General features: G+C 40.6%; 1 protein-coding gene across 1 annotated transcript in view; it reads left to right on the forward strand.

Annotated features, from left to right (window-relative positions):
- Positions 1-21,657, forward strand: part of LOC106948702 (lipopolysaccharide-responsive and beige-like anchor protein) — a gene marked incomplete at its 5' end in the record, with an annotated part of 67,114 nt that overhangs the window by 9,517 nt on the left and 35,940 nt on the right. The window contains 4 exons of the mRNA XM_015034541.1: positions 2,081-2,221; positions 5,177-5,296; positions 8,808-8,960; positions 21,194-21,361. Of these exons, the coding sequence (XP_014890027.1) occupies positions 2,081-2,221; positions 5,177-5,296; positions 8,808-8,960; positions 21,194-21,361 (582 nt within the window). The remainder of the gene's footprint in view (positions 1-2,080; positions 2,222-5,176; positions 5,297-8,807; positions 8,961-21,193; positions 21,362-21,657) is intronic.

Below are 21,657 nucleotides of genomic sequence, written 5' to 3' on the forward strand. Positions count from 1 at the left end.
CACTCAGGAGCACTGTTTACAAAATAACAAACCAGAAGCACGGATAGAAAAAGAAGAAACATCCACCGCGGTGTGCAAAATCTATCCCAGTGCGCATGTATGTTTGTGTGTGTGCGGAAACACGTGGCCCATTACACCCACACATAAAACACTAACAATAGCACAGATCGATAACACAGAGATGGCCTGGATGAATCTTGCTGTGATATGAAGGAGATCCAATTGATCCACAGCCTGCAAGGCCCCTCATCCTCAAAAAGCCATCACTCCATTACCATTGATCTTTTCTCTCTCTCTCCCTATGTGTGTGTGTGTGTGTGTGTGTGTGTTTGGAAGAGGTGATGGGTGGCTCGGGGGTTAAGAGAATGAGGCATGTCCAGCAGAGCACTAATAAAAATTGAACCAGCCTGAAAGTGATTTCTATAAATGAGTATTTAAACAATAGCCAAGCGAATGACTATTGGCTTTTCTTTTTTTTTTTTCGAGATCGATGGGAAGTTATTGCAATTTAAACATTATTTTCTTCTCTCCAAGCAGAGCAGCAGTGTGTTGGATGAGGATTAATAAAAGCAGAAATTAAAGGCAGCCCCAGGTTTTTGCCGTATTCCTCGTAGGCGCTCTTTCATTGGATCACATTAGTTTTCTCTGACAGACTACAGCTGCAGGGGCTCCATTTCACAGCCTCTGAAAAGCACTCTGAGGGGGGGAAGGATTGATCCTCGTCTAAAGGAAACATCATCTAATATTCATTTCAAATTGCACGTCGGTTGCCCGCTCCGTTTCCTGTGCAACTGCAGCCGTTGTGCTGCAGGGAGTGGCCCCTGTTTATTCACAGTAAAAGTCTGAGCCTCCTTCCCTTTTATGCTCACATTCAGATTCGTTCCGTTATCGTCACACTGCATAAAAGACAAAATCTTACCAAGTATTTTTGCTCTGGTTTCCAGTGCGGGTATCTTGGTACATTTGAAATAAGACAAAACTAATTTACAAGTAACTTTTCAGCAAGACTTAGGCGCTTGTTGCAAGTCAATATTTCCTTAAAATTAAAACTCAGACATTTCTTTCATGTTTTGAGTGAAATAATCTGCCAATGGAACTAGAGATGCACTGATCCATAAGGCCAGATCTATTCTGTGTGTGTCTTTGCTTTATTACGTCATGCTTTATTTATTTTACATTTTGTTTAGAATTCTTTATTAGACCTTCTGAACTTTCTGAAGGTTTGTTGCTGTTCATTTCTTGCAAGTTTGAGCAGCGTAGTCAACCTATTGTTTGTTTCAGTTTCTTTATTGTTTATTTTGGCTGTTTTCCTGCTAATTGCACAGACTGAACAAATTAAAGTTTTGTTGTTTTGACATGCTTGACCAAGCTTGTGAAGCTTTTGGTGAATTTAAGTATTCTGTGCTGGTGCAGAGTTATCAAATAAATTAGTAATTCAATACATTTATATCTGTATTTAAAAAGAAAAGGAAACATTTAAAGTCAGTTCAGCACTGCCTTTTTATGTATCGGATCATATTGGGCAGGTTTATACTGGTAGATCAACCTCAGATATCGGTATCAGTATTAGAAGATAAAAATGTGAATCTGTCCATCTCTAAATGGAACTAGCACTTTTTCATCAATATTAAAAAATTGACTTAAAACAAGTTCTTATATCTTCCTGAAAGGTCACTTATAAGTTAATTAGGTCTTATTTCAAGTGCAGCAAGATATTTGCACTAGAAGCTAGCCCAGGGGTGGGCAATCCTGGTCCTAGAGGGCCGATGTCCTGCAACTCTTAGATGTCTCCCTGGTCCAACACACCTGGATCCAACAGCTGAATCACCTCCTCAGTGCAGTCAGGTTCTCCCGAGTCCTGCTAACGACCTCATTATTTGACTCAGGTGTGTTGAAGTAGAGAAACATCTAAAAGTTGCAGGAGACCGGCCCTCGAGGTCTGGAGTTGCCCACCCCTGAGCTAGACTAAAATTACTTGGTAAGATTTTATATTTTTGCAGTGCATGCAAAGCCATTGTAGATTCCATTATGGTCGAAGATTGTATTTGTTTTTAAATGCATGTCTGTTGTTTCCTTGCAGCCCATTGGAGCACTGAACCCCAAGAGGGCGGCATTTTTCTCAGACAGATACGAGACCTGGGAGGACGACCAGGTGCCCAAGTTCCACTACGGGACCCACTACTCCACCTCCAGCTTCACCCTGATGTGGCTGCTCCGCATCGTGAGTGAAGCATCTTTTATAGTCTCTTGCAAAACTATTCGTCCCCTTTTACGTTTTTCACATTTCACTATTTTACGACCCCGTTTTTGAAAGTATTTACTAGATTCTATGTGATGGACCAACACCAATTTGATTAGATCTGTAAAGTAGAAGGAAGTTGCACTGCAAAAACACAATACTGGCAGATAACTTCACTAATAATAGAGATATTTTCCCATGTTATAAGACAGCAGGAGGCTTTAGTTAGATGAGGCTTAGAGCTGTAACTACAGTGATAATGCATGCATGTGCATGCCACACCTTTAAGATTGTTGTTGAAGAAAAGAAGTATTATCCCTGCCCTTAAAATATATACACTTCTGTGTGTTGGTTTGTAAAATAAATACCAGTAAAATACATCATCAGTGATTGTAAAGTGAGAAAATACAGCACTGTTTCACTGGCCTTGCCAGAGTTTCAGCAAAACTTTTTCTAGGGATGCATAATATTATCGGCATGGTATCGGTATCGGCCGATATTGGCTCTAAAATTTAATATTGGACATCCGCCATTTTGTCAAAATAACTCACCGATATAAAATGTGTTGTTTTTATCAGACAAACCAGTGACAATGATGCCTACAGCACATCAAATTTTCACTGTTTGAGTGTTGTCACTGTCTTACAGAGAACAAATGTATTGACATGAATAAATTTGACATAATGCAAGTTGAAAGTGCTCCATCATTTTCAGCCTACTTAGTGTTTGCATTTGGTAGCAGGTTAGATTGACAAAGATAATGCAGTATTTTAATTCCACAGTAGAGAAAGCCATACAGTTTCAGTAAGTAGGTATAAGAAAAAAATATCTGTGTTGGTATCGGTTATCAGCCAAATGAGTTTTAATATACTGGCATATCAGATATCGACCAAAAATCCAATATTGTGCATCCCTATTTTTTTCTTTATTTTATGCTTTTTCTGATTGTTAAATTGTTGGAATTTGTAATGACACTTCTCTTAACAGCCAAAAATCTCCAGCTGAACCACATGCTGTTAGCATATTTTATGCAGTATTTAATGTGTAACCTTCATCCCAGAATTTCTTTAAATATTGACTCTGAGATGTGCTTTCATGTGCTCATTCTTTCATAATTCTAAGTTTATTCCTTTAGCAGTAAAGTGTGCACCTTCTCTCCGTTTCTCTCTCTCTCAGTACCTTTGTTAAATGTGTGCCATCAATCTTCTCACACTGCACTCATGGGAGAGGGAGGTTACTAAGTTTTTTCCACATGCAGTGTTTTTTTTCTTCCTTTTTGCTCGTATTGTCCCAGTAGCTCACTGCCTCCCTAAAGAGTTAGATCATTGATCCCCACACATCATTATCCAGCTTATTCTAAAGCCACTGTACTAACACTCACTCACACACCTCCTACTAACCAGGCAACTGAATTTGGTTTTGTGCTTATATATGTACTTTCATGTATTGAGTGTTGTCACCCACTAAAGATGCACCATATATATAATTTCATAATATATAAAATATAATTTGCAACCAAAATGTTATATTTGCTTTACAGAAGTCATTTTATTTTACAAATGAAAGTGTCAAAAATGAACTCTTGTATTTAACGCCATGCTTAGGTTGGTCATTCAAATATAATTTCCTAAGTATAAGTCTAACACTGTTTTTCACGAATTGAGCACAATTTTGCTATTATAAATAAATACTAAGACCCTTGTTGGTTTAAAAACTGTGTTCTGTATCTGATTTTATTTATCTTTTTAAAGGATGAACTTATTTTGTTTTAAGCGCATTTCCCTCCCTCATATTTTGCCTGCTTACAATGGAGCACTGTTGGAATGAGTTTTTCTCAAGGCGCTCGCAACATGAGACGTCTTCAAAATAAAAACAGACTTTTAACTAAAAAACATCTTCAAATTTGCATGTAGAATTAGGAATATACACACATTTTATTTCCAGTTTTCATGAGGGCTTGTTGAAAACGTTCCCAGGTTTATGCTAAGACATTCAGCCTTTCTGAAATCTGATGAGGTCGGCTCTTAGTTCGCCCTTTTGCCAGTTGGACGAAACATCATCAAGGCAGACAAGCTTGTAGTGGACAATCCTAAACGGCTGAAAGGACCAAAATGAGTACAGAGTAAAAGACCAGCACCCAGTGATTTTTGTTTCCATTACAATAGTGCGCAAAACTTTGTCGATATTCAAACGAATACAACTTCGCAATTGCAGTGTTTCCATTAATTAAGAAACACAATTAAAATCACACATGAATAAATTTGTTCATGTGACATTCCGCAGCATCATCAACTACTTCCTGTCTTCTCCTTCTCTGTCATTCTCTGGCTCCCCTGATGCAAAACAAAGCGTTTCTATTTCAGTTTTGCAAAATAAACCAGTTTTGTTACAGCCAAAAAACCCACCTCATCGTAGCACCAAAACTTTAAATCGGAAAATTAGTTTTTCAAAATTGACATGCTATTGAGCACATTTATTTCCGAAATGTCAAATCGCGCAGCGTGTGGTCATCGGAAACACAGCCTGTTCCTGATGTAGGATGTTTTTAATGCCTCGCTTGACAATCTAAATTGGACTGAAAGAAGTTACCTTTGAATGCTCTTCTGTCTGTAACACTAAAAGCGTTGTCAGACTGACCTGGATATGGTGCGTTTACTGATCAGAAGAAAGATGTGATTTTTTGACTTTGTGATTGGTCCAAACACCCATCTAAGAAGATCGAGACAAAAATATGACCATTCTGTTCAAATTAGATTTCATGTTGGATCTCTGTATTTATTATTTATTTATTATTATTTATTATTTATTTTTCCATTATTTTATTTTTCCGTTATTGGATTCCAGATTGTTCATTTTGTGTAGAAAGACTCGATTCTGGTTCTGATTTATTTATTTATTTATTTATTTATTTATTTATTTATTTATTAATCTTTACAGGAACCCTTTACCACCTTCTTCCTTAACTTCCAAGGAGGGAAGTTCGACCACGCCGACCGCACCTTCTCCTCCTTGTCCAGGGCCTGGAGGAACTGCCAGAGGGACACATCTGACGTTAAGGTACGGTGCACAGCTAACCTCGCAGACTGTGGATTTGGAAAGCAGATAAAGGGCTAAGAACTTCAAGAAAATGAATCCCTGTTGATCGTCCCAAACAAAGCAGAAAAAAAAGTTTCCAAAGAGAAACGTTGCGTTCTACCTAATCATTGTCCCCCACCCCAAACCCCCTGCACTATGAAAGCTTTCTGGTCTTGTGATCAAAGCGATAGGCTAATCCTCATCAGTCTCAGCTGTCTGTCTCAGATTCAGCCAGCTATAACATGGACTGTTGGGCCCCCAAAATCTGTGCTGATCTTTTCCTTTTGCCCTTCTGCAACCCGGGTCATTCTCATAGTGAGGGCCGCGGTGGCCCCCGGTGCACGCTTCAACTGCTCTCCCTAAAACATTTACAACTACAGTTAGACATTCACTGTCAGAGCTGGGTCTTGCTTGCTTTCCTGGCACTGGGTCACTGAAGGTGGGGGGAAGTAGTGGCGTTGGGGGCTTTGGGGCTTTGACGCTTGATTGCGTTCCCCCTCAGCCCCCTTCCCCCCGCCCAGATAAAACATATGGATTGTATTACTTTGTTGCTGGCCAATGCTTGATTGCGAAAGCCCCAACAACAGCCCTCGTTTGCTCTCTCGGTCTGGGCCTGTCAATGTGGATCAAACTGTGAGAGCTCAACGTTTAGATCAAAACAAAGAGCAAATCTGGTCCGCATCAGTTTGTTTCCTCCCTCGGTTAGAATTTTAGTAGCTCTGAATGAAGGTCCGTTGACTTTATCCACCTGGCTGGGCGCATTCTTGTGCACAGAAATAGAGGAATTAGGGATGAGATGTATCAATTAGGTATGCTAAGTACGCCGCTTAGCTTCTGCGTTGGGTCCATTGATAGCAAGCCGCGCTCTCTTTGCCAGAGGCCAAAAGGCCTCTTTGTTTTCTTATGCCACTGGAAAAGACTGGGTGATAATAGGTTACAACACCCAGATTTAATGTGTCTCTAGCCTGGGTGACGCTGGAGTGACCTCTCATCCCCAATCCCTTGACCCCTAGACTTGGCCCAAAGGCATCGGAGGGGGAAGCAGAGGAAAACCGGACTGCTAGCAACAGTGGAAGTGTAGCAGGAGAACCCAGGGGCCAAAGCCCCTTCTAGTGACCCGTGACAGGACAGGATTGGGGATCAGAGGGGCTGGCCTCTGACCAAGAGAGAGCAGAGGGGCCACCGCACATAATGGTCCTCGCTAGGCAGGCTTGACTATTGGCGAGTGAAGCCTATGAGGTTTTGTTAGTGTGTGTGTGTCTGATGTGGGCAACCTCCAGCTCAAATTTACAGCAAGCAGCAGTCGGTGAGCCTGGGTGAGCGAGAGGCCTCGTTAAGGCGTTGACCTTTGAGTTTTAGGTCAAGTTTTGTGAAGTGAAGGGATTTCAGAAGTGAGGAAGTTGCCGTGTTGTAAACCTGCGAGTTTGTTTGCTCGTTTGGCTGCTGAGGGGAAAACATGAGCTTTTGATTCCAAAGGAGGAGAGATGAAGATGAGTCTCACTGGTGTTGAGACTCATCACACCAGTGGAAATAACTATCCATCCATCCATCCATCCATCCATCTGGAAAGTTGAAAGTACAGCTGGAACACAATCTGGAATATGAAATATGGAAGTTGGTTTTCTATCCATCCATCATGATGGATACATGAATTGATGGATGGATCTATTCACCCGTCCGTCCGTCCATCCCTCCATCCATCCATTCATGCATCCATCATGGATTGGTGGATGGTTGGATCCATCCTTCGTTTACTTGGATGGCTCCATTAATGCATTCCTTCATTTGTCTATCCATCTACCTATCCGTTATCCATCTGTCCGTCTCTCCATCCATTGCACTCCAAATATTTTGCCTTTACTCCTCAACCTGTTTGCTTAAAAACTGCCTGGAAATTGTATGTGATTATGGAAAAATCAGAAATTCTCGCAGACAAACACACAGGAACCCTGAAAATGCGTGTGTATTAGGTTGCAGAACTTCAGACGAGAAATTGAGATATCGGTGAGGCGACTTTGTGTACAACTCTCCAACGGAAGAAAAAAGAAAAAAAACAAGCGGTTGTAGTCCCTAAACCTTCCACATGTTTTAGCCAAAGAAAATCCTGGCCCTCACCGAAGCTCATCAGGAAATAAATACGTCAGTTTTTGGAAGTGCATGTGAAGATAGAGTGGGGGAGTAATGTTTAGATTAATGTCAGCGTTGCACATTTTGCGCTCCACTTTACTTGCAGGCATCCAAGAACCGAACCGCTCTGTGTACTGATTGTCTTTCATTATGATGGACACGCAAACAAAAACAACACAACTGAAGGCTGGAGGGCAACTCTGATTTATCTGCATGTTACAAAACCCTGACATGATCCTCATGTTTATGCTCACTGTGGCAAGTTCTGCTTGGTTAGGAATGACAAATGGCTAAACATATAAGGTTACGTCTCCTATCAGGGACGTCTTTTTTCTTTGCGATCCCTGAGTTTGAAAATGTGGTGTTGTGTTGTTCCTGACAGCCAAATAAAACCATCATAGTTCAAAAAAATTTGGCTTGCTTTTTCTGTCTGTTATGGAAAAACAAGAAATCGGATGTAGACTTTTTTTTCTTTTTCTTTTTTTTTCTCCCAGCTGATTTAAACCTTGAGGGAAAAATGAAACTTGGCTGTCAGTATTTTTTCTTTGTCAGTCTTTATAATTTGGGAAAAACAGATTAGTGTTGATCATACTGAGGACAAAACCCACTAGTGGTGACGGCAGCCTGTGTTTTTTATATTTTAGGCTCTTTCTGTAGGGCTTTTTATGCTAATTTTGTTGAGATTTTTATATTTACTAAGTAAATGTAACTCTTTAAGACTCCATAATTTAGTTTGCAAAATGTCATTTTGTTTTGTGTATGCTGTTAGTGGAGGATGTCTGAGTGACAAAAAAAAGTCATTTTTTTTCATGATTTTCAGAATGAACTTTTCCATCTCTTTAGACTTAAATGTTGCAAAAATCATTGTTACTTCATCAAACATTTTCATCTTACCTTAAATGTAGGTACTACTGTCTTTTTGCACTGGTTTTGCAAATAACATTAATCTTAAGTTTACAAGTCATGCGAGTCCTGAGTCAACCATAAGTCATAAACTTCACGCTTGTTTTTGAGTCGTTTTTGCCAAATGTGTATTTTTTAAATGTAAAAATCATTCTCTGTTTTGAATTACTGCTGTTTGTTTGAAGTAAATATCAGCCCAGGTTCAGATTTTAAGGTCTCTGTCCTTTGACTGTTCCTCAACTCTCTTACCATAGGCTTGTCTTTCTAAGAAAGTACGCTATTTGAAATGATTACTTCAAAGCTATACACATCTAGAAGTTTTATGACACCGGCCCTTGAGGACTGCAGTTGAAGATCCCGGGTCTATGCAGATGTTGTAGTTTGTAGATTGATTTTCATGTAAAATACTTAAAAATTGTCCGAACTGACTTCTATTTTATTTTATTTTATTTTGTCGCCTCAGGAGCTGATCCCAGAGTTCTTCTACCTGCCTGAGATGTTCGTCAACGCCAACAACTACAACCTGGGAGTGATGGAGGACGGCACCGTTGTCTCTGATGTGGATCTTCCGCCTTGGGCCAAAAGCTCGGAGGAGTTTGTTCGCATCAATCGGCAGGTGAGTCTCTTCAAAAGCACAACAGCAAAACAAATAACAGACATGATCTGTTGCCTGTTACATATAAGTCGTCTTTGGCTTGTATACGTACATCCATTGAATGGAGTAATTAAATAAATCACCTATCTTGAATTGCAAAGTTTTAGTTTTGAATTTGCGGCCACATTTTCCTCTTCTGTTTAAATCTTTGGATTGTAGCGTTTGCGGCTTTGGATGTGATATGAATTCCTGGTAGTAATGAGTGCTGATGAGGCTGGGTGTGTTCTGTGACCTGTGTAGTCTGACGGGGGGTCTGTTCTCCTGCCCACTGATATGACCATGCCTCTCTCATTAATCACACACTTGGGTTCTGGCCGTCAGTCCGCTCTGGGCCATGAGAAGCTTGTTGTTGTGTTGGAAGCGTTCAGGAACAAAAATATCATTTATCCATGTCTTTGAAGTTAGAGAGGTTCAGCTGTATGTCCTTCAGTTTGTTGTGCCACAGTGAGGGAAACTTGTGTGTCACAGCAACAAGTTAAGGAAGTGGAAACGGGAAGATGTTACCATAAAATCTGGCTTACAGTTAATCATAATACCATGTTTAAATAAAATGGTGTGAAGTATTTGCAAATACAAAAATAACAAATTTGCTTCAGAAAAACTAATCTCTCCCAGTCTCACCCGTTCCCCCCACCTCCCAACATTCTGTTGTTCGATCCCAATTAGCAGACACCTGTGTTGAACATGTCATCCTCCTCTCCTACTCAGCGTGGGTTTTGGTACTTCATAGTTGCGTTGTTGCAGTGAGACGGTGCTCAATACTGATGGGAAGTTCGGCTCTTTTCAGAGAGCCGGCTCTTGTTTGATAGTTTTTCCTCCCATGATGATTCCAGTTTCCAAAGCCTGAGACATTCACTGAACACTTAAACCCTTGGGTCCAACTTCCTAATGTATTCTTGGAACTCGGTTGTGCCATTTTGGGTGATTGCCTTCTTCTGTGGGCTTAGTGTATAGCCTGTAGATACTGGATTTGGGGTGAAATCCACCATGGATGGTGAGTAGCTTTCATGTTTTAACATCAGTGGTATGAATTTCCTCCTTTACCCCAGGAGAATATCTGATTACTGTCAGCTCGTAGCTGTTGATTTCCCAGACCTTCTTCTTGCCATCGAGCTGACTTCTGCAAACTCGCCTTACTCATTGCAGGTATTTGGCTGTTGCTGCTTTCCTTGTTGCCTGTCTGTGGTATTCCAAGATACTTACAGCTGTCCTTAGTATTTGCTATTCTCCCTTTTGTGAGTTCAGTTCCCTCAGTGTGGATTACATTCCCTCTTTTTGTCACCATCCAGCCACATTTCTCCAGCCTGATTGACATTCTGATATTCCTGAGTCAATGTCTCGCTCACTCTTATGGTGTGTTCACGCCAATCGCATTTCGCGCATCAGGCACATCTGATTTACATTCAAAGTCTATGTGGAGGCACACCAAGGGCCCGTCACAGCGCGATTTGAAGGATTTTGAGCATTTAATGCATCCAGCGCATCCAACACATACGGCAAATAGGTTGGCAGCAGAAAACAACGGCAAGAGTGATTTTGACGCGTCTGACGAGCCTCCACACAGACTTTGAATGTAAACCAGACACGCCTGACGTGTGAAAAACTATGTAGAGCAAAAATGTCTTTCATTTACATTCAAAGTGCACAGTTAAACTTTAGTATACACCTTGATTCATCCATGTAGAGGAGGTGACTAATTATGGTCTCCACTTCTGAGATGGTATCCATTGCCAGTCTTGTTGGTTATTTGGCTGAGGGGGGGGGCGTCGTTGGTATGTGATTTTTCTTTCTTTCAAATAACGTTCCAGTATTATTCAGTCTCCAACCTTGATGAGCATCTTCATTAGTTTTCTCAAATTTGTAAGGGAACCAGAGTAGTTTCTGTCTGAGATAAAACATGCAGCAGAGACCATCGCGCAGGTTGAGGTGATCAGAACTGTAATCAGCTAAAAGATTCAGAGTTGTGTTGAGCCTATGGACTTCGTCTTACCTGTCCATATCCCCCACATAACGCTAACACGCTCTGAAGCATTAAGTCTCAGTGTGGTAATTTCACCAGCAGAAGAGTTGCAGCCATTTAACAGCACAGACCATACACACAAACCACGCTGGGGGACGAGCGTAGGCAGGGGTGTGTGGGTGGACAGGTCTGTGGTCATGACAGATAGCTGACATTAGAGGGTGTCAGCTGGCAACTGTGGTACTGTTGTGAGAGAGATGAGCATGGCGAAGGGGAAGAGAGGAAGAGTGAAGGAGTTAATGGGCTGTTTGGCTCTCTTTAGCACTTCTGGTCCTAATGGCTTCACAACACAAGGGTAGACAGCAGGAATGAAGGCGCAAACACACGCCGCTGCACGCCTGCTTACAAACACACACATGCCGGCTGTTTCCACTCTGGTTATGAGCCCTAAATGATTAACAGCTAATTAGGGCTCAATCTGGAGAGGCCATTAAAAGCCTTTCTCGGAGAAGGATCGAGCTGCTGTGCAAAACGGCAGCTTGTTTTTGTTATTGTGAGGAGACTTGCATGGTGGGTAATAAAGAAAATATAGGAGAAGGTATAAACGTTCTATCAAACTGCAGCCTGGGATGTGGCGCTCCGCTGGTCGAGGTGTCATAGTTCATCAGCGATGTTTAGCAGGAAGTGTGTTGCGTGGCAACAGAGCGGCTCCGTTTCACCACCACAGGTTTGGTTTTTAGACAAATTTCTCTGCGGACAAAGCACCTCAGCACTCTCTGATAAGCCTGCCCCGGCACTCAATTGAAGCTCCTACATTGTACTCAAATGTTTGCGAGTGAAAGGCACACTCCCTTTTTCCAGGCCTATCATGCGCACACCCCCACACATCAATGAGGAGACGCTGGGGTCTTGAGGCCGCATGCCACAGAGATCAGGAGCTGCTTGTTGCCTTTACCAGGAGGTCAGGAGAGAGGTTAAGAACTTGATCCCTCCTCCACTAAATAACTACATTTTTCTGGGGACTGTCAGCTCCTTTTACATTCCTCTATATATGACCACATCGCACCTCACAGTCCTGCTCACTGTTAACTCGGTTGCTGGTGTCGACTGGGAAATTTGTGTTTTATTTATATTCACATCAGTGTCTTTGTACACCATCATGTCTTTTCATTGGAAGAGCCAGATGGAGCATAAACCAGATGTTGGTAACTTGTTTCCTGCTGTTCACAACAGTGATTGTTTTGAAAGAGGGAATCCAGTTTATCAAAGTACAATTGTTGTGCAAGAAAATATGTTGTAGTTTGTACTATAAAGTCTTAAAACAAAAGCTAACATAAAAAGAATACAATTAAAATATGGGCAGCGGTTACAGAGTGAAAAAAACAAAACAAACACCTGACCTCAGTCTCCCTATGTTCACATACTGACTGTACTATGTTGCCATTGTACACATTTCAAAGTGTTCAGAATTGCAACCATTTCACCAAAGAGACTCTTTAACCCGTCTTTGATATCACTGTTACTGGTGTGTAAGAAAATAAAATAATAATAATACTAATAATAAAAACAACAATGTTTAGCCTGGTGGGGGCGCAAGTGAAGCCTGGAGGCCCACCAGGCTTATAGTACACTGTGGGAAACCCTGCAGTAATTTCTAAACTAAAATCTCTGTCAAAAAATCAACAGGATATTATTTTTCCACTTGAATTCGCTCACTATCGACAACCATTGTACTAGTGTTTAGAAATGTACAAGCTCCCTCAAGGTTTTTTCTGCTCATTTCATGTTTAACAAAATGTGGGAAGTGTAGTCACGGAGACTCAGAAGACAAAAATTCACTTGCAGCCACTCTTCTGTTGAGGCCTTCAGCTTCACCCAGTCAGAAATCGGGACTGTTTATATTCATCTGTCATCCCAACAAGCTGCTGAGCTGCTGGGACCTTCAGAAGATGGTTCCCACAAGCCTCCACGTCTTATTCTCACAGTAACCCTCACAGAAGCTCATGTGGGGGCTGAGGTAAACCACCACCGGTGCTTGTGCACTTGTGAATGACTGACTGACTGAGCATTTTTTAACATCGTCTAGCCCAGAGCTGCTCCCTCTACCAAAATTTGGTTAACCATGTTGGGCTAGCACTAATGTATTCCCTTGGTGTCTCCGCTAAAAGCTTTGTTGTAAGATGGGAACTACCATGTGGGGCGTGGAGGGGTTTGGGGGGGGGGGTTATCTGGTTAATGTCAGACAGCGCTCACTGTAGGGGTATTGTCATGCATAAGGCCAGACATGTTTACTGTGTGCTCAGTGTTTTACGAGCTGTCCCCCCCCTTCTTCTTTTCCTCCCTCTCATCTCTGGAAGCCTCCCTGTTCAGTGATGTAATGGAGGAGGCTAATGAGAGCCTGAGAAATGGGATGATCTACAGTTACTGAAATACTCAAAGACTAATGTTGTCCTTCTTTTTTTTTCCTGCACTCCCCCGTGCTCTCATTTCACTTCAGCCAAAATCAACTTAAATGCTCTTTTGCAGCTTTGCTGTGTTTTCGCGCTGGTTCTGCCCAACAGTTTGTCTTCCTGACTCACCGTTGAACTGTTGCACTCGAGTCCTTTAAAATGTGATCATTGAAATCGTCTTTGTTTGTTTGAAATGAACTGAAAAAAAGTTGTTGTTATTAGACTATTTGACTGTAGCTCGTGTTTGTCAAGCTTGTCTAGCTTATTTTGGACTTTCTTGGTTTTGACTGGTCCCTCTGGCTTTCAAACACTTATTAATTATGGATGCCTTACAGACCGAAGGGGTGAGCATCTTTGGTCTGTTGTGTTGTCTCTTAACCTTTTCAAGATTTACCTCAACACTTGCCCAATGAGAGACTCAATTCTTGCAACAGTGAATAATAATGAAAATGAACCAACCAACCAGTCAGCTCTGTGATAAGAACCCAGCCAACCCATCGGCCACTTTCATGATAATGACACAGCTAACAAAACCATCCAACTGACTTTGGAATAAAGGTAAAGACCAACCAACAGAACCAAAGAACAAAACTATCTGTTTTACTATAAAATAATAAAAAAACAAGCTAACTATTTGACCACCCCACTAGCCAGTTGACCAACAAAATTTAAAAACTAATCACCCAACCATTCATCCATGTCTTGCGATACTTGTGCGATCAATCATTTAACTTATTGACTAGCTGACCAGTGATCTTTGTGATAATGTTTGATATTGGGAAATGGCATTTCTGAATAAAATTGGTAGACGTGCATGAAATCACATCAACAAGCAGCAAGTCCACATGAAAGGCTGATCGGTGGAGTCATTAATTCCAGTAATCTCTTTTGGTCAACTAGCAAACTCAAACCAGTTCAGATAAGTATTCCTCTCTCAACAACTATCCAAATATTTCTTCCTTCAGATATGTTGTTGATGTGGTTTATGCCATCATCTTATCAAAGTGGTGATATGTTGGATACCTTAATCGGCCTCTCGACATGCAGGAGGGTAGATGGGTTTCCTCTTTTCTGGTGCCTGTTAGCAGTAACCAAGATAAAAGTGAAGATGATTGAAAATGCAGTTTTCCAAAAGCGATGCGCGTGTGTGTGTGTGTTTGCGTGTGCACGTTCTCGTATATGTGTGTGTGTTTGCATGTGCGCATATGTGTGTGTGTGTGTGTGTGTGTGTGAATGAGCATTTGAAATTTACTTTTTAAACATTGAGCTTTTACTATTACTGTATGTCGTGCTTCATGCACCAGTCCACTTGTTTCACTCCTGGTACCAATGCAGATCTGAGGTTTAATGTCGGCCTATACCAATCCCATTCAGAAAGCAGCGCTGAATTAACTTAAAACGTTTCTGTTTTTTACTTTTTACACAGACACATAAATGTACTTAATTACAAATTTATTTGATAACTTAAATACAGCAATAGCTTCACAGACTTGGTCAAACATATAAAAACACAATTTTAATTTGTTTACTCAGTGCAATTAGGAGTACAACAGCCAATGTAAAATAAATAAACTGAACACATTTCAAAGTGTTCAGAAATTGCAATTATGGATCGGGCACATTGTCACCGATACCCGATGTAGAATTATTTTCAATATCAAGACTGATACAGATATTAATATCAGATTGGTGCCTCTCTATTCATAAACTTAATTCCGTAAAAAAGTAAATACTGATTGAGGGAACAACTGCACCTCTCTTTTGACCTGGTAATTTATTCCTTAACCAGTTCTTGTGCTGCAAATTGGACCAAATCTATCAAAGTGTTTCTGTTTGTTTCCAGTGAGATAATCTACACGTCCCCTCTCATTCAGCTTGTACACTCGACACAAAACGGATTCTGTTGCTCTTCAAGTCAGTAAGTGGTTTAAGGAAAAGATGGGAGGAGAGGATTAGTGCTGGAGTTTCATGTTCCACTTGCCAGTCAGGCCTCAGCCAGAGCACTCACAGTTGTCACCTGTCTAATTAGCTGGGTTGGAAGGGGGGTGAGGCTGAATCACCACACACATGGTGTGTGTGTGTACGAGTATGAATATGAATACTAGAATAAAGGAAATGGTCTAGTAGCCACATAGATCTTGTTCCTTACGTCATCTGTTGCCCGCTCACTCTTTTTGCTGTATGCAGTCGTTCTTTGACGACTTCAAAATGACGATTGTTTTCTCATGTAGATTAAGCTAAATCAGTCCTTCGAGGAGCGAGGTCGCCAACCTCAAGTGGAGCCAACTTTTCGCCACTAGAGGAAAGAAGCCCTCTGTTCTGACTTAAGAAACTTCACAAACATAAAAAAAAGAAACCACAGTATTTAGCAGATTTACATAAGGCCAGCTGCTCACCCGCACCGCTTGTGACACACATTGTTCGGCCTCTCGTGAACGTTTGCATTATTTTCGACGTGCAAATGAAAGGATTGATTTGTTATGTGGCATTTTAATGTCCTTATAGACAGCTCTCTATAAGTCCTTAAAAAGGTTTTTTAGGACCAGTAAGGGATGGAGGAAAGCGTTTACCGTCACCTCGTTAAGACCGAAGCGAAATCCGGCACAATCCAGGTCATAAAGCCCACCACAAACCACAGCGACGTCCACCAGGCTTCAGCTGCCAGGCCTGGAAACGTACAACAATGTTTCAACAGAGATTATTTAGCATTTTCAAAAGAGTCCTATCCAAATACATCCATTATCTGCAAATACAAATACATTTTAAGAGGAGAATTTTGATGTAAGATTACAGACTTTCGGGACACTTTAATGTTCACCAGCTGGGTAATTGTAGTCACTTGGTGTCTGCTGCATCGTACCCCCTAAATGGGGTTGGTGCATTTTAGACTTCCAGTCCCTCTGAAGTGGAACACATTGAAAGACATAAAGTCAAACTGTCGTTCCCGTTGAGTCTGTTTAGTTTTCATTAGAGACTTGAGGTCCACTCCAAAGTCACAGATGTCTACAAAAGGGAAGAATGGAAGTAACCTGAGACTTGCAACCAAACGAAGCTTGTTCTTTCACTGGCATTCACCTCACCGTGCATGCATGTAGGCAAACCTAACACGTCATTTAAAAAGACAAAAAACATTCTCTAGTAATTTGAATAATGAGCCGGACTTAAAGCTGCAGTATGTAACTTTTATAAAAAATGTTTTTTACATATTAAAGCTGTCGCCATGTTGTGACGGCATGTTACGAGATAATCTGTGGAAAATATCAATCTCCTCCACCTGGCCTAATACGGCCATCTGAAGAAATGCACCAAAAACAACCAATCAGTCAGGAGGAGAGTCTTAGAGCCGCCGATCAGCCTCATGTCCTAGCTGCTCAATGTGCTAATGGCGGAGAAACAACATAAAGGAAAACCGTTTATCCACTGCCATTGGTGGCCATGCTAACTAGGCTTAGCATTCACAACATGCTATGCTAGCTTCAGCGTAGCTGAGCGTGGGGGATGGGTGGAGGGTTATTGAGTAGTGCCACAGAGGGTGATTGACAGCACTTAGTCCCGCCTCCTGGCTCTGATGATTTTTTTTAATTAGCACTGAGAGCTAGATTTTTTTCACATGCTACTTGTCTCATATTATTCTATCCTGACATAGTGACAGTTTCATCAAATGTAAAAAGAAAAATGTTTTGTATAATTGTTAAATAGTGCAGCTTTAATGCTTATGCTCTGTTTAACTGGACTGGCTGCGTGATTGAGGTAAAATTGTTAATAAAGTGTCTTTAATGACATTTGTTGTGAATTGATGCCATAGAAATAATCTGAAATGAGTAGATTTAGATCTCCAGCACTGCAGTTTGACTGAGGAGCGTTATACTTCTATAAATCTCTGCTTCAGAAATTGCGCTGCGTTTTGATTGTAATTGGAAATCAGAGCGATGTTAAAACAAACACCCTCGCATTTTAAACATGTAGTTTGTCAAACGCGTAACAATAGAACCGAGGATTTCCAGTGACTTTGACCCCCTGCTAGCATTTACATAAAACCGTGCTAAATTATTCATTATTTATCAGTCGGTCCCTTGTGGGAGGAGAAGACACACACATCAGCTGCTAATTGGCACATCAATAATCCGGCCCGGTTCTGCTTTTTGGACGCCACCTCAGGAATCTGCCATAGGCCCACGCCTTCTGCTCAGATGTCTCCACATTGTGGCGCCGCATGACCAAACGTTTCCACAGCCGCTGCTCTGCCATTTACCTGATGGGCAACAGAAACATCCCTTATTTCTGGAATAATGACTTGTGGGGTTTTTAAAAAATTTTTACAAAAAGATTAAATCCAGATCCAGTAAGTTACACTGATGCCAATTTTGCTGATTTAATGGAAATTAATTCTCAAACTCTTGTCATGACGTCTCTGTTCCCTGTTTTCTGGGTGGAAGGATAAACTTGGCAAAATTCCCTCTTAACCACCTACATCATCTCGCCTTTATTACATAAATAATCCACACATATGCCAATAAAACCCATAGTTAATACTTAATTAATAATTAATATCTATTAGATATTTTAATTTTATTATATTTTCTCTCTATATATATATTAAAATAATATATTTTAACTTTCTATATATGTATATATGTCTATATATATATATATATATATATATATATATTAATTCTGATTTTAAAAACTAAAAAATAGTTTTACAAAATTAAAATATGTATTTTTTTCAAGCTTCCTCTAACTTAACTAAACATAAATTGCACACAAAAAAGAAACAATAAAATAAAATAAAGATTTGGATGGGGGCTGTGCACTTAACATGTAAATTTCTCAAATTATATTACAACTAGTACAGAGAGTGATTCAAGTTCTGGCCAATTTACCACAATTTTTCATTTTTTCCATTTTTAATCCTGATCATTTAAAATTTTCTGTGCTGCAATCTGCCTGAAAAAGTAATCCTTTCCAGAGATTAAGCTTTTATTCTTAGACTTCTTACATCTGATCAAAGAATTACAAAGCCATTATTTGTGTTCCCATGACGAAGTAAAATTATTGTTGATGAATCAATTATTATTATTATTTTTACTTTAAATGAGCCAATTCCTCTGGTACTCAGTAGAAATACCAAGAATCTGTTGTAGGTGTTCCTGCCTCTTACTCATATCTGTTCATAGTGTTAAAGAGAGTTATGGAGTTTTTCTTAAGTCTGAAGTAAAACACGACAGCTTGAGCCGCAGAGCCGGTGTTTACTGGAAAGATCACCAGAGTGGCTGCTTTTTATCTGAGCTCAACCGATTAAAAATATTAAAACTAATTATTCTATGAATATTCACCTTCCTGCATTATGTAAGGAAAATCAATGCTGTAGATCAATCTGACTCAGATGATAACGCTGCTCTTTTTTTTATTGTTAAGCAGAAAGCTTTGAAGTAATGAGATCAAAGTGCAGTGCAGTGTTTCTAGAGGCAGTTATTCTGAGATTAACCATATTCCACTGGGGTTATGTTCATACAACAACTAGAATCGGAGCACTGCTGAGCCTGTTGTCAGCCAGATGTTAGCACACTGAACAAACACAAACAAATGAATCATAGTTCCAACTTGAGGTCACTTTTTTTTTTTTTTGCCATTTTGCCCTCTCTCATTTTAACATTTTACCAGTGTTTCTCTGAGAAGCAGCTCTTATAATGAGCTCAGCAGTTCCACCAGGTGTTTGCTAATTGCTGCTGGCTAGTCTGTAGGAGCTGAGTGGGGGAGTGGAAGGGGAGGCTTGCTTTGGGTGGAAGCTTTTAGGGTGAGTTTGTGACCTAGCACCTTGAAGGCAGAGCTAGATCCACCCAGGCATTTCACACAGCTGAATGGTTGCTAAGGGTTTCTCAAACAGGCATGAAAGAATCAAAGCAACACTCCTGGTATGTTTTTGATGAGAGAATAACATTACAGCATGACATAAAACTCCAAAAAGTTTATTTTACATAATACCGCACCTTTAAATACATTTTGAAGCTTTGACCTGACTGAAACACTGTAATGACACAAAGTCTGTATTCTGGAGGCATATCATCCTGTTATTATAAGTCAAATCAAATGTACTGAAGGGATTTTTTTTTGTCTTCTAGAATGCCTGTTTCTCTTCACTGAACCTGGAATCTGTCTTTCACTTTGCTTTTTGTTCCCTTTTATTCCTTTTTCCTGAGGAAAAAGGAATCACACACACCAGAGTCTGTGTGAGAGACGGCTAAAGATGAAGTTGGCGCTCATCCTACGATGAAACCTCATCATCGTACCTGAGCTGCACACTGCTCCCCCTCCGCTCTCTGGCTCTGCTCGCCGACTAAAAGTTGTAATTAAGCGAGTGGGGAAAAATTAGATGCAAAATGGCCTGTCAGAAAGTCGCATTTAAATGAAGGATGCACTGGTATCTGCGGTAAAAATTGAAATGATATAAATTGCCGTTTAAGTGCAGCCCAGGCTAATGTTTTGTCACAAATTAATGTGACACAAGGCAGCAATGACAATCAAGGGCTGCCTCATTCTAATTTGGTCGTGTTTAGAGGGCTTTTGTGAGCCGACAGCTTTACACAAATTAACACAATCGCCTGTTTTTATGGGGAAACCATAAATGTTTTTCCCCCTCCTTTGCCGGCTAATGAGGAGGGAAAACGGCTTGTATCTCAGCGTAATGGCGGCACTGAGACGTCTGCAGACGAGCAACGCCGTGCCGCTGTCAGCTCCCGTAGAACAAAGACGGAGCCCAAACGTTTCCCTAATGAGCTACTAGAGTTTTGATGTTCCCTTATGATCAGATGTGGGTACGTTGTGCGTTTTGCTCGTTATAAAAATCATCTTCAGATTCTATCACAGGAACAATTAGCGGGATGTGCTGCGCTCTCTGAGGAATATGCTTTCTGAAGGGCATCAGCTGCTGCAGATGTGAGCAAATGTTAGTCTGTGTTCCGCTAATGTCGACAAAACACCATTTCTGCAATATTGGTGTTTTTATTAAATAAATGAAATTAAAATCACATGTGAATAAACTTGTTCACGTAATAAGTGGTTAGAAGTCATAACGGCGATGGATGTAAACAGTTGCATCAAATATATTCATCATTCAGCCATGGTGAAATAACTCATCTATCAGCCAATCAGAGGACACGTTGGCCTCTTATTCAGCCCTGCATACTTTAGTGCAACGTTTTGGGGAAATAATAGTCGGCCATTTTACAGAAGAGCTATGGAGTCCATGCGTTGGAATGACACACAAATTCTTAACTTCCAAGTTAAAAGTTTGGCTCCTAGATGATCAAAAATGCAGCGACAGATCATGTGGTTTTATTTTAATTCTATTTTTTAGGGATTGTCTGCATTTGTTCAAAATGGCTTTTTATTCTTTTTAAACTTGTATCTTGATATGCTGAATTTTATATATTTAAAAAAATGCTTTTTATTTATCATTTTTATTCTCTTCTTTTTTGAGAATGTATTGTATTTATTTTCATTGCACCTTGAGAGACAACAGATGAAAACGAACCGTTATGGCTTACTGGCACATTATGTGATGTGAATTGGCAGATTATTTCACTTACAAGGCATTTTTTCGTGTTGCTACTGAAATAATCTGCCAGTGGAACATGTTATCCATGAAGACGTTATAGGCCAAAACAGCAAGACTGACCTCACTTGGGAAGCAGCATTTCTGTAGGTCAAAGAATTATTTTATAGTATTCATGTGTTGATATTTATAGAACTTTCTAACCCTTTTTCCTGTGTCTCTGTCGCAGGCTCTGGAGAGCGAGTTTGTGTCCTGCCAGCTCCACCAGTGGATTGACCTGATTTTCGGCTACAAGCAGCAGGGACCCGAAGCTGCCAGGGCCCTCAATGTTTTTTACTATCTGACATATGAAGGCGCGGTCAACCTGAGCTCCATTAACGACCCCATGCTCAGAGAGGTGAGCCTGCTGCTTTACATCCTCTATCCTGCTGAGTAAGGCAGAAAATACTCTATTACTGTAAGTACACCGGGGCCCTCTCAGATTGATGTTTAATCTACATTACAAAAGCAAGCCGTATTTCAGGGTTTTTTTTTTTGTTGTTTTTTTTTTATCCCATTAGCAAAGCCAAATTGCCTGTGGAGTGGCTCGGGAGAGCTAAGCTAACAATCTACAGGCAGGTTTTGCCGAGCAAAGCCTTTCCCTCGTGTAATACCTTTTTGAAAGCTCTCCACCAAGTGTTCCACTTTAACGCC

The sequence above is a fragment of the Poecilia latipinna genome, unplaced genomic scaffold (assembly GCF_001443285.1).
Source record: "Poecilia latipinna isolate Pla-1442-1.1 unplaced genomic scaffold, P_latipinna-1.0 Scaffold303, whole genome shotgun sequence".
Taxonomy (NCBI): Eukaryota; Metazoa; Chordata; class Actinopteri; order Cyprinodontiformes; family Poeciliidae; genus Poecilia; species Poecilia latipinna.